This window comes from Phocoena sinus, chromosome 9 (assembly GCF_008692025.1).
Source record: "Phocoena sinus isolate mPhoSin1 chromosome 9, mPhoSin1.pri, whole genome shotgun sequence".
NCBI classification, from domain to species: domain Eukaryota; kingdom Metazoa; phylum Chordata; class Mammalia; order Artiodactyla; family Phocoenidae; genus Phocoena; species Phocoena sinus.
The window spans coordinates 65,146,474-65,159,868 of record NC_045771.1 but is presented as its reverse complement, the minus strand read 5'-3'; the positions used below and the strand labels follow the sequence as shown (position 1 = coordinate 65,159,868).

Here is a 13,395-nt window from a genome sequence, read left to right as displayed (position 1 = left end):
GACCCTCTGGCAGGGAGAAAAAGTAATGTGCATTTTGTTGCCTCTGAGTAATGTCCATTTATAAATTTAACTGTAATATCTACAGTAAGATGATAGGAGCAGGGGTCGATATGCTTTTTAGAAAGCATAAATTTTTATATTGAATTTTAAATTACCTGGATTTATTGAAACTTAATTACTAATTTCTTCCTTATGAAAGCTAGAGCAGGATGTCAGATTGTATTCTTGTGAAGATAAGATTTTTAGACATGAGAAATCTGTGTTAAGAAACACTTGATAATAGCAACTCCCAGTGGATACATCTATAACAAAGAAAAGACACCTACCAAGAAACGCTTTGCTCTCTCACACTGTTATTTTCTGGAAGAAAAATCTGTTCCAAGCACACCACTCTCCGAGGCAACAGGGGGAGACAGAGTTCTGGGAAGAGAAGCATAGGCTTTCTGAACCCAAAGGCATTATAGAGGTGGTCCACTCAACTCAGCTGTTGAAAATGAATGTCTACATTCTTCTTTAAACTCTTCAGAGGGTATTTTACAGCTTCCCCAGAGGATCCTATCAGTTTTCAGTGTTTTTTTTTCCAAATATGGATGCAAATAATAGTTGTCTGCCTTTTCTTCTACATGTTAAAAGCTCTTTTCACACTGAAATTGGGGCTATTCCCCAATGCAAAGGTAAGTCAAATTTTAAAGGACTTACCTGTAGAAATCATATTTTCAACTTCTTTTCTATATAAGTATCCCATGTATTTATTCCCTTCTAATGCTGTTTTATACCCCCCCCAAAAAAATGTGTAAATGATTGATTTGTGATAAACTCTGTATGCATTCTTCTTCCATCTTTTAGGAGAGATGAGATTCTTTATGAGAAATAGAGAAGCATGTAAAGTATATTATCTGTCTTGATTGATTGCTTTAATTTTATGAATAGTTGTCCTTATAAGAAACTCAAGATGCTGCTTTACTTTGTCTTCATATGTTTAATGATGATAACTTCAAAATGGCCATGTAACTGCAACTGCCTTGCAATGACTAACTGCTTTTCCATAACAATTTTTCTGTGAATATTTTGTTTATAATATAGAGAGATAAGGCAAGGAATTAATAGGTACCTTTGATTAGATTCCAAGAGGATCATCAATTCCACAAATAAAGGAAAAATCCTGCTTTGCTAAAATTCTAAGTTGAACAAGTATGGTTTGAAAGTATCAGTTCTTTCCATTGCCACCAATACTGTTTCTTTATGACATCTATTCTTGTCTTGAAACTTCATTATAACAACTTCAGCACACCTGGTACTGTACTTGAAGGAAGAAAGAAGAGGACTAAACAGAGAGCTGCAATGTCAAGTTAAAACAATAGTGCAGACATACACTTAGTAGCTGCCTTTGTTTTCTTATACCCCAAAAATATCCTGAATTAGTGATTTTCTCAAAAAGAAATACGTATTATAAAAAATACATATACAGGGCTTCCCTGATGGCGCAGTGGTTGAGAGCCCGCCTGCTGGTGCGGGGGACGTGGGTTCGTGCCCCGGTCCGGGAGGATCCCACATGCCGCGGAGCGGCTGGGCCCGTGAGCCATGGCCGCTGGGCCTGGGCGTCCAGACCCTGTGCTCCGCAGTGGGAGAGGCCACAACTGTGAGAGGCCCGCGTACCGCAAAAAAAAAAAAAGAAAAAAGAAATACATATACAAGATAGTCACATGAATTAAAGGGACATCTTAACATGAAAACTATTTATTTGAATAACCAAGAAAGGATTTTAAAAGAATATTAAATCTACTTTTTAGTGCTGGACTTGGTCTCAGAAACTATGATATATAGCTTGCAGGCAATTAGTGTTTTCAAAGTAGCAACTATAAAATCATCCATTCAACAGGTGCTTATTGAGCACCTGCTGAGTGGCAGGTACTATGCTGTCTCCTCTGAATAAGAAGAGCCTCGAGATCCTAAATACAGTGGTCAAGGTCAACCAAATATTTCAGTCAGCTGCCCTCGGAAAAGTCTGTGGGATTCCCAAGGTGGTTCAGGATTCAAAGACAAGTCTACAACAATGATGTATTTTTAATCATTGCAAGAGATGCTACTTGTCAAAATATGATTTTCTGTTCTGCAGGGGGCTGCTTGGTGGTGCGCCAGCCTGATGCTGACAGGTCTTGTAATCCACCGTGTAGTCAACCCCACTCGTACTGTAGCGAGGTATGTGTGAATTCATTAGAGTAGGCAAGCCAGCTTCATCATTTGTCACCCCACTGCCTCTGGTACAATCCATTCCCCAACCCCAAAAAAGCATGTCTTGAGGCATAAAAATTCTATTTTGGGACCTCTCCTTTTATCACTATAAACAATTCTGAATGCACTTGCCTCTACTGTTAGAATAAGTCTGTAAAGGGACAAAAAGTGTGTTCTTTTTTACGTAGCTATGACAGAAATTACATGAAGTAAATTCCCAGAACAATATTTCTTTAAAGCCTGCTCTTCAAGTCAGGTCTGTTATGCTTACAAAGATCACCTTGCATGTACAGTATAAGTCTTGTTCTTCTGCAGACGAGGATGTGCAGTTGTGAAGAAGGGTACACTGAAGTCATGTCTTCCAATGGTACACTTGAGCAATGCACACTTATCCCCGTGGTGGTGATACCCACTGTGGAGGACAAAAGAGGAGATGTGAAAACCAGTCGGGCAGTACATCCAACCCAACCCTCCAGTAACCCAGCAGGACGGGGAAGGACCTGGTTTCTACAGCCATTTGGGCCAGGTGAAGTGACTAGACAGTGTTGATGTAGAATTCTTTAGCTATATATTTAACCAATGCCAAAGGATTAAAAAAATGAGCAAGCATTTTCATATGAGTTAATTATTTTATGTACAGTCATTTATGTTGATACTGCCATATATTATTATAATTTTCTACTATTGTGAAAAAAGCACTCATGCTGAAAATTCAGAAAAATGAGTACTTTCTTCTGAGAAAAATTTTAGGATTGATATTATTTATTTTAATTTCAGTCCTAAATTTAGAAGTGTAATTATTTTCACATTGAACAAAGAAATCTAACAATGAAAATATTAGGAAAAAAGTGTTGTCATTCAGAACTCGAACAAATAAAACTATAAAGACGTTAAATAATTTTCCGTTTCGCCACAGAGTGTTAAATATTTGAACCTTAAACAGGAAGATCAGCAATGCAGGAGATACTTGGCAGCCAGACCAATTTCTACCAGCCCTTAGAGCTGGCACACTCAAATACTCAGAATCTATACTAGCACCAGATAAACGGGGGCAGGGATGGAGGCTTCCTGTCTAGATGGGACAATCTAAACTTGGAGACTGACCAGACACCTGTCATATTCAACGGACAGCTCGTAATGTATCTAGTAATGGACTTGAAGCCCATACAGACAAAAGCTTGAAGCCTCATCAGATGCTATCCTTACTCTGTACATTTTCTCTCTGCAGTTGATTCAACCCTAGTTGAATCAACTAGTTCATCCTTAGCCCTAGAACTAAGCTGGTGCTTCAAAATGTGCTGCAAGAGCTATATGGTAACTAAGATCATGACACTTCTTCTCACACCCTAGAGGGATGACTAGTTCATGACCGAAGGAAATCTCCAGGCAAAGCCAGGCATAAACTACTTCCTGACTCCGTTAGAAACATGAGAAAGGAAGGAAGCGATTTGCATAGCCAGCACATTTTTAATGCATTTAGTCAAAACACTTTCCCTTACTGGTGAATCACTATTGAGAATTTTCTTTTTAAGTATGTTCAATATTTGGGTGATTCATATTTAACCACATCATCCCTGTGATGATGTGGTTAAACATGAAGCTGACCTGTTTCTGTAAGCATGGGAAACTCTTCCTCTCAGTGTCCAGGACAGCGGACCAGCAAATGGCCATTTGCAGTCTTGACCCTGACCAAAAATCCAAGCAGATCTCCGCACATCAAAACTGATTTTTAAAGAGAGAATATTATTATTGTCATTTTTCATTTAATATATAGTTTTCCTAAAGTGAACATTTTAATATATTAAAAAGGTACATTTTTTAAGAACATACAGTTAGACCCTGCTCTTGGTTTATGAAAAACCCAAAAATATTTGTTGAATTTCTCTCGGGGCAAATAAACCCAATAGAGCTCTTTCGATTTTGAACCCAGACTCAAAGTTTTTAAATCTTTAGAATTGAGGGAAAAAAAAAAAAGGGTATTTAGAATATTAACTTAGTTTATTTCCAGCAAGTGAACCCCCAACTGATCCAGCTCTAGGCAAAAAAAAAAAAAAAAAAAAATCATAGTACTAATTTGCTTTTGATGTCTTTCAAATATTGCATAAACCAGAGTCTCTGTGGAGTCAGTTTGCCCAATCTATAATTTTAATTCTAAAATCATATGTTTGGGCTTCCCTGGTGGCACAGTGGTTGGGAGTCCGCCTGCCGATGCAGGGGACACGGGTTCGTGCCCCGGTCCGGGAGGATCCCACATGCCGCGGAGCGGCTGGGCCCGTGATCCATGGCCGCTGAGCCTGCGCATCAGGAGCCTGTGCTCCGCAATGGGAGAGGCCACAACAGTGAGAGGCCCGCGTACCACAAAAAAAATAAAATCATATGTTTAGCTGTATGTGTGCAACAGAAAATATATGTTGGTGTGAGGATCAAGTTAGGTTAGGCAAAGTCATTAATAGTATCACTCGTTTGAAGTTTATTCAGAATATAAAACTCAGAAGTTCAAAGTGAATGAGACCAGAAAACCAAATTTTAAAAGTTCCTATCATAAAACTGGAAAAAAAGAAAAATTCCTGTCCTGATTCCGTACAATAGAAAAGGTAGAAAAAAGTTATTTAGAGATCCTTTTATATGTTAATCAAACTTGGCTGTTTTTACAAAGGATATTGTCAAATCAGTTTTAAAGCACGCTCTAAGTATAAACTAGATAAAGGATTATTAATTCCAAAAATGTTAAATATATTTACTATCAGTTCATCTGGAAAAAATATTTAAATGACAAAGTTTACATTGAGATACCTGTCAGCATTAACTCAAAGTTGTAGGACTTTCTTGAAATTGCATTATTTTTTCTTCTCTTCTCACAATTGCCATTCTAAAAATAGAATGAAAATCAGAAGAAAATGTTTATATTAGCATTACACATATATTGGGTTTAAAAGAAAATTCAGGTAAGAAGCAGCAGAAATGTAGACCTGTTAACTTGAAATCTGAACTTGAATTCAAACTTCATTGCTTTTCAATTCAATTTTCATTGATAATTTATCTTTAATGAAGGACCATCTAACTCACTATAGCAGCTTTGCATTAATCATTAATTATGCCTAAGCAATAATTCATTTTGAGTTTTGAAAGGACTTGGTCATACGTGACTGGTCATTGGTTGTGGTTAAAGACTGTCATATATATACCAGACTAATGTAAATTAATGACTAATATCCATTCTTCTTAGATGGGAGACTAAAGACCTGGGTTTATGGTGTAGCAGCTGGGGCATTTGTGTTACTCATCTTCATTGTCTCCATGATATATCTAGCTTGGTGAGTGTTTAAATATTTCAAAATCTAAGGGGATCTCTATTTCAGAGGAAACACTTGCAACTGGCCATAACCAAGAACAGCAATCTGCTGTCTCAAATAAGTATTCCACATTAGTGTTCATCTGAATTTCTGGATAAGCATGGCTTTAGTCTTAGATAATCTAAAAACTACCAAATCTGATCCATTTCATTTCTGAAGATGAGCCAGAGCTGCCCCAGGTCATCTTCTCAACTGTGTTCTCCTTGGTTCTATAAGCAAACATTACTTTGTATACTTATGATGAACTGTAGATTTTTATATTGAATTACTACTGAGGAAGATATTATGGTAATACCCAATTCAACTATCTCTTAAAACATTAATTATAAATTGTGTTATTTATAAAAGTTTATGGACAAATATAAGTGATTACACTATAACATTATTTCCATTGTTAGTACTAGAGGAATTCCGTTTAGACAATTCATCTTTTAGAGGATAATAAAATATTTGAAGGATTCTGTTTCAAGTTTATTCAGAGCATAAAACAGAGAAATTAAAAAATCAGAAAATCAAATTTTAAGGTTGAATTTAGGCAGTGTAGCCATTAAGCAATTTAGGTTTACCAATGTTTCCAGTTTTTTCATTTAAAACAATAAAAATTGCAATCGAATCTTTTCTTTCTCCCAATTTTAATGATTTCTTTTCCTTTACAGCAAAAAGCCAAAGAAACCCCAAAGAAGGCAAAACAACCGACTGAAACCTTTAACCTTAGCCTACGATGGAGATGCAGACATGTAAACCATAACTTATCCTGCCACAACCAGTCTCAGCTTTCTACCTTTGCTGTAGACATCCAGAGGCCACAAAGCTATTCAAACTGGATGGATTAAAATACATTGTAACTCCTTAAAAGATCATCATTAAGAGTGAGAATCACAGTGCCACTGGAGATATCAAGACAGTACCACTTACAGAGAAACCATCAGCCTTGAGAATTCTAGGAGATTTAGTTGAATACATGCTGTATTCTGAGAGTTTTATGTGATCTTTCTGAAATCTACCAACTGATAATTCACTTTCATCTCTAAAATACGGTGGTGGGATTGGCCAGTTAGGATGCCTGAGGCAAGCCTCTGTCTGCAGTTAACCATAGTAACATTTTCGCATGAAGAGTTTATACCAAGATCTCTACACTACTATAGTCAAACATAACAACATGTATACTCAATTGATGATACACATTATGTCAGATTATGTACTTGTTAATAAGCAATTTTAATGGTGAATAAAGATAAACTCTAAACTGAGCAGAAAACCCACTGAATAAATTCAGCATCCTGGTGATTGATGATAGTTTCATTGACCTGCATTTCAGAGGCAAAGACCCTTTTATAAGACTTAATTCTTGTCTCTCTCCAAACTACAAATGCTGGACAGGTACTAGTACCTTAGAAGAGTCCTCAAGTTCAGTATTTTATAGTGGCTATTGTCTGGAAAACTAATTTGCTTGTGTTAATACAGTATGTTTCTACTTTCTCTAATTTTCAAACTGGTTGCCTGCATCTTTTTTGCTATACGGAAGGCACATTTTTGCACTATATTAGTGCAGCATGATAGGCACTTAACCAGTATTGCCATAGAAACTGCCTCTTTTCATATGGGATGAAGACATCTGTGCTCAGAGTGTCAAGGAGACATTTACAAGTTCTTGTGTCCTAAAGAGAGTAAAGTTCAGTTGGGATGGCGACAGAATGGAATTAGCTATTACATCTGCTGCACACTTCCTCATCACTGCAGCCATTGTGAAATCAACAACATGGCGGTAATTTAAGTGTTTAAATCCCGAACTCACTAACCCTCCAAAAGATGGATCCCTCTAGTTGGTTTTTAATTGTACTTTGAAGGCTGTTTATGACTAGATTTTTATACTTGTTATCTTTGTTAAAAAAAGAAAAGAAAAGAAAAAAAGGAGCTGGTTGTCTTTTTAATTTTGAGCAGATGGAAAAAATGTGTTTGTGATTTTTGTAACTAAAAGAAATCAAAATTGTGTGTTGATTTTTTCTTTCTCCCTGATCTGTTTTCCTAGTTTCAGATGGGATGTATTTCAAAATCCATTGTTTTGTCTTTCTCACCAGTAAAATTTGAAGCGAGTCTTTTTAATGTATGATATCAAAAACTAGAATTTTTAAAAGAGAAGAATAAATATTTTGTCCAGGGCTTCATTAAATATCTAGACCAAGGGTGGCACACTTTTTCTGTAAAAGGTCAGATGGTAAAGATTTTCAGCCAGGTCTATGTTGCAACTTCTCCATTCTGCCATTGTGAGAACGCAGCCATAGACAATACGCAGTACAGTACATAAAAGAATGAGCATGGATGTTTTCCAATAAAACTTCCTTTAAAAGAAGTGAGCAGACCACATTTGTTGTGGTTTGGCTGGTCCCTGGTCTAGAAGCTTTTTCAGTGCTCACTCACTCTCCATTGTGTCATCTTGAGCTTTCATTCATTTACCCTCAGACTGCGATCAGTGTTTAATTTCAGAAATGAAAAACGGTCATTCAGCTTATCACTGTATTGAAAGTAGCTATATTTTTCACAGATGTAGCCCTGGGAATGGCACAGTAAAATAATACCTAACTCGGCTGGTTTCTTTCGTATGAAAGGAAAATTCAAAAGGTGCCATTAAAAAGCGATACCATTTTTCAGGCAACATTTATTGTGACAACCTTTGGGAGACGGAAGGACGTTACGTTTTCAGGTCTTTAAAAAATAGCATCACAAGCTATTCTGTCTTAAACATAGCTGTGTTGCTATACAAGTGGTTTGGACTCGAAGGTATCTTACCTTCATACTAGAGTTTGAACTCCCCCTACTGTTTGCTAGAGTATTTGCAAAGATTACAAAAGACAGATTGGAATGTCGTTGTCCCTCAAATAAACAGATTTCTACACATTTCGATAAGCATTAAATGTGGTGAGCACTAATTCCTTATTCAACATTCACCGTATTAAGCAACATGTAAATCATTTCTAAGCAAACAGGATGTCAGGAAAATGAGAATTTTACCTTAAACCAAGGATTTGAACAAGGAAAAGCATAAAAACAAATCCATTTCATCTGTCTTATTAAAGAGGAAGACAAAAATAATATTGTCACCCTAAAACTGTGATTGTCAATATATGTACTCAGGGGTCTTCCAGATAATTCTCAAGTTGATCTCTTGAATAAAATGAACTCCATTTGTCCAAAATGGTTGAGATATAGTCCGCTGCCGTTACTTGAAGAGTTTCGCTGACAGTCTTACGAAATGCATGCCATACCCAATACCCTTGAAATTGTTGACTAGAATAAAATATTGTTGCTACTAATGCTATACTTACGATCATTTAAAAGTCATTAATTCAGAAAGTAGGTCAGTATCACCCTACCTGTATTGTTAAAATTAAATGAATAGATCAACATTATAAAATGTCATGAAAATACAAGATGATTTTATTCATAAATTGATTACCTTTTGCAGATATGAAGGTTCAATGTGATCTAACACTAGGGAGCATACTGGAAGTTCCTCATCAGGATAAATAAATACTGGACGGCCTCTTGTTAGAAAGGTACAAAGAGGAGAATGTAGCTAGCTGACTATTTTGGACAAATGAAGGTTACTATATTCATGTTTATAACATGAAAATGGCCTTATTTTTGTTCCTGGCATGAGTCAATAATGAGTTACGTACTTTACCGGAATTTCATCAAAACCTTATTCCTCCTGTTTATCTGAAGAATTCAGGAGGGCAATATAGTAGTAACTTGTCTATTGACACGTTCGCCTTACCAGAATGGTCTGTGAGCCCACAAAGATTAAGAATTACTGTTCTGTAAGTATGAAGGTTTGCTTGGTTTTAAAAAAAGAAATGAAAAATATTGACACAGTATTATGCCATTTTGTTGGACTGTTTCCATTTAAATGACATAGAAGTGGCATAACTGATCTCTCTTGAAAGAGGGTGGTTTGCTCATTCATCAATGTCTAATCTAGGAAGTTGACCACAATCCTTATTTCAAAGCCTTTTTGAGGATTCTGGTGTAGCTTAAAGCTAATTTAAAAAGGAGTGCGTAAAAGCATGTTTTTAATTATAACAAAGCACAAGTACCTATAACAAGACAAATATTTATTGAATTATCACATGTAAGACACTCTGCTAGGCACTGTAAAATATTAGTAATGGCTTTTGTTTACATATATATCTAAGACATTCAAAACAAGGAAAAATGCTTAATGAAAATAATGAAAATGACACACACATCACCCTTCACTCCAGATTTAGTGTTCAACATGGTTAGTATTTTTCCTTATGTAATTAATGTCCATGTCTCGGGCCATGCTGACAGGCTTTGGCTATATGGCTCCTCTACCCTCAGGCAGGTGGCAGTGGTCATAGTGGCAAGTAACACCTCTCAATTTTTATTTTAACCTCCTCTAACTCCCTGTATATCCTTCTCCTTCATGATGATGTTCAGTGCCTGGTCTCTGTCTACTCTGCTCTCTTATCAACAACTAATCTTGTCTGCTTCCCTCAGAACCACCTTCTGCTAAACATGCCTACATTTTTAATAAGAAAAAAAAAGCGGTGAATGCCTATATGTCTTTCCTATTGGAGTCAATGTGTCATTTAGAGCGTGAACAGGTTCATTTAAACAGAATGTACTGGTCAAAGACATGAGTAAAAAAGAAAAGCTGTGGAGGACATGCCAAAAAAAAAAAAATAGACGTTTTCTGTAAAAATGTCAATTCTTACCTTAGATTTAGTCCTACCCAGTACTATCCCCCTCCACCAATCTTCCCCTCGTGCCTTTGTTCACGTGCTAGTCTACAAGACAGCGAGGGAGGCCTGTACCTTTCAAAACTTACAGAAAGAAGAGCCTATTCTTAGGCTGAATCAAGGTTTGAACAGATTTGCAAGAATCAGGCTTCCCAAGTGATCCAGGGTCTCACTAATTGTAAAAATATTACCAAATTCAAATATGTTTCTTGTTCTATTTCCACTCTAAGCTTGAGGGTATTGAAAGGAGAGCAGTCCATGAACAAATCTGTGAGGAATCACGTCAGGCAGTGATCTTTCCTGGGTCTAATTAAGATGTGAGAACTGAAACTTCCGCCTGTCCCTTCCGGTCCTGCCCTCAGGTGGCTGAGAGTGCAGAGCAGGATTTCAGGTGTCTGAAACTAGAGCGTGGGCCCAGCAGACATGACTATAAAAAGGATGTTTTCCAGTGTGATATAATTCTATATCTAGCAGGGAAACTAAGAAATGGTTATGTCTACATTATGAAATGAGTAAAACAAATGCTAAATGGATAGAGTTAATTTTGTAGTTTTATGTTTTCGTGCTTCTACCAAGGCAGATCTTAAAATGGCAGTTATATGAAGACATTTAGCTTGTGAGAGTCATGTTTCCAGTGATCAAAAACCTCTAGTCTATTTAAACTATCACTGGGTGTCAGTCTTGTGTTTTGTAGATTTTTTTTTTTTAAACAATAGTTTCTAGATTACCTACTTTGAACCCTCAGTGAGCTTTTCCCAACTATTTTTCAGGACTCTATTTATGTTTATTTTTTCAAAGGAAACATTAAGATTTCCTTCCTGATACCTTTTCCTGCCTATTTCTAGTACAAAGATTTGAAGCGATCAGTATCTGTCATTGTAAAATATAACTTTATTAAATTTGCAATGTCTTTCTATAAATTATAATCCCCTGAATATGTTTTTTGGTTAATTTAATTACCTGAGTATTTATTAATATTTTGTTTAAGTAAGGAGGCAGCTGTCTAAGAAGTTTTTGTTAATATTACTTTGTAAATTGTGTAATGTAATTTATTTTAAATTATGTACATTTCTTTTTTAACGCACAAAATGTCTATGTACAATTAACTACAGATTTGCAAATAATGTCACTAAGCTTTATTCAGTTAATATAGATGGCATGTGAAGATGTAATATGCTTTTTTACATTTTCATATGGGTTATTTGTAAATAACTATGTTGGTGATAAACATAAACACGGAAATCATTTTCATTCTACTCATGTGTATCTGTGTTTTAATTTGCACCATTTGCTGCTCAAATGTGGGATTAATTTTTTTTTCAGTGGAAAACCAAATCTTTTTACTACTGTACTGCACTTTCCTGGGTCTTTTTTTTTTTTTTTTTTTTTCAGCAATTCCAATTTAGAAAGTTTGAGAGATGCAAACCTTTACTTTAAAAGTCTGCAGCGGCCACAGATTAATCATCCTGGACAAAGGAACTCTTGGTTTCCAGTAAATTAAAAAAGACTAAATAGCAGAGGATCATAAGATACTCTAGAATACGGTGCAGCTCTTTCCCCCTCAGTCAGAAGGCGAGCCTCTCCCTGTCCATTTTCCCTATGTCTACCAGTAAAAGACCAATCCTAAAAAACAAGGCAGAAGCTCACACATTAACAAATTAAGATCCCCTTTGTTCCCAAAATTAAGATTCACACATTAACAAATTCAGGAAGAGATGCACAAATTAGATAAATTACTTCTAGGGTAGCTTGCAACTAAAACATTTTCTGAAATTGTTTGCTAAAATATAACTAATGAGCAAGGAACCTGTTAAAAACAGTATATGAACCACTCAAAATATACAGCTAGCCTCAAATGCTTGTTGAAAAACCTGTGATGTGCAGTCTCCTTATTTTCTGTATTGTTCATTACAGCTCAATCTAGATGAAAACTTTTTAAATAACCCACACATTTCTTTATATGTATCTGGACATTCATAGTCAATTACTAACTTAATTTTTTATTTTACATCTCTAATTTATGTCCTGCAAACACAAATATGAACACAACTGGTCTACATTTTGCTGGTCTGAGTTCCTAGTGATTCCCCTCATTAAACTCTGAACATACTCCAAAGAAAAGCCAACACACACTACAATTTACAGGTCTTGTCGGTGTCAAATACTCTGAAAACAGTATGTACATACAAAAATGCTTACGTGCAGTCAGACTTTCTGATGTTGCAGTCTTTTTTTCTTTTTTTAATTCAGATCACTCCCCCTCCCCCTTTCCACATTCCTCCATAGCATCTCCCTGCCAAGGTAACTCAAGTCAACAATCTGATATGTATCCGGCCATATTTTTCTCCTTGATCATATAATCTGAATATGATGGGGACAGGGGTAGAAAAGGAGAACAGAGAGAGCCAAACGGGCTAAATTTGGTAGATACAATAAGAAAACAGCTTCATTTCTTTTCCTATTACTGTTTCAAACACACTAAAATGTCCTTTGTCCTCCCCTTGGCAACCCTATTGCGAATCCCATAGCTCTTTGGTCACAATTTGAGTTATGAAAAACACTCAGTCCAGGCTAAAACAAAACATCAATCCCTCTCATTGATTTCATTTCCTTGCTGACTAGCAAATTTGAGCAACTTTTATCTTTTCCTGTATGTGTTGGCTATTTGGATTTGGTCCTCTATTACATATCATTTTTAAATGGCAATTTTGGGGATAACAAAGTGGTTAATTTTAGACCATCAATTAAATTTAAATTTTTTGGTAAAGGAAAATTTCTAAATTTTATTTATCCACAATCTAGTTTTCCATCCCAGGCCGAGATGCTCTTACAAGGGCCCCTGCCACTTCACTGCCCCCAGCTCTCTGCTATTTCTGAGCATGCTCCCCGCCCCTCTCATGCTAACCCTTGAGGCCAATGTCACATGGAGGTGATGAAGTTGGAACCCAATCTTCTATTAAAACCACACACTTTCCTTAGAGCACTGCCCTTACTGTTATCTCTACCTGGAACACTCTTCCCGTTGATATATGCCTGGCAGCTCCCTT

At 36.3% G+C, this 13,395-nt stretch overlaps 1 protein-coding gene and 1 long non-coding RNA gene across 3 annotated transcripts in view; one reads left to right on the top strand and one right to left on the bottom strand.

Annotated features, from left to right (window-relative positions):
• The window catches only part of THSD7A (thrombospondin type 1 domain containing 7A), a 456,679-nt gene extending 445,075 nt beyond the window's left edge, over positions 1-11,604 (top strand). The window contains exons 25-28 of the mRNA XM_032643093.1: positions 2,117-2,199; positions 2,548-2,758; positions 5,459-5,546; positions 6,242-11,604. Of these exons, the coding sequence (XP_032498984.1) occupies positions 2,117-2,199; positions 2,548-2,758; positions 5,459-5,546; positions 6,242-6,326 (467 nt within the window). The 3' untranslated portion in view covers positions 6,327-11,604. The remainder of the gene's footprint in view (positions 1-2,116; positions 2,200-2,547; positions 2,759-5,458; positions 5,547-6,241) is intronic.
• LOC116759391 overlaps positions 1-13,395 on the bottom strand; it is a 66,118-nt gene that overhangs the window by 12,944 nt on the left and 39,779 nt on the right. Inside the window, exons 2-4 of one of the 2 annotated variants that reach the window (XR_004351431.1) lie at positions 5,026-5,101; positions 2,504-2,644; positions 327-420 (exon numbers count right to left, since the gene is read on the bottom strand). This is a non-coding gene — a long non-coding RNA (uncharacterized LOC116759391). The remainder of the gene's footprint in view (positions 1-326; positions 421-2,503; positions 2,645-5,025; positions 5,102-13,395) is intronic. The other variant, XR_004351430.1, reaches the window with a different exon arrangement.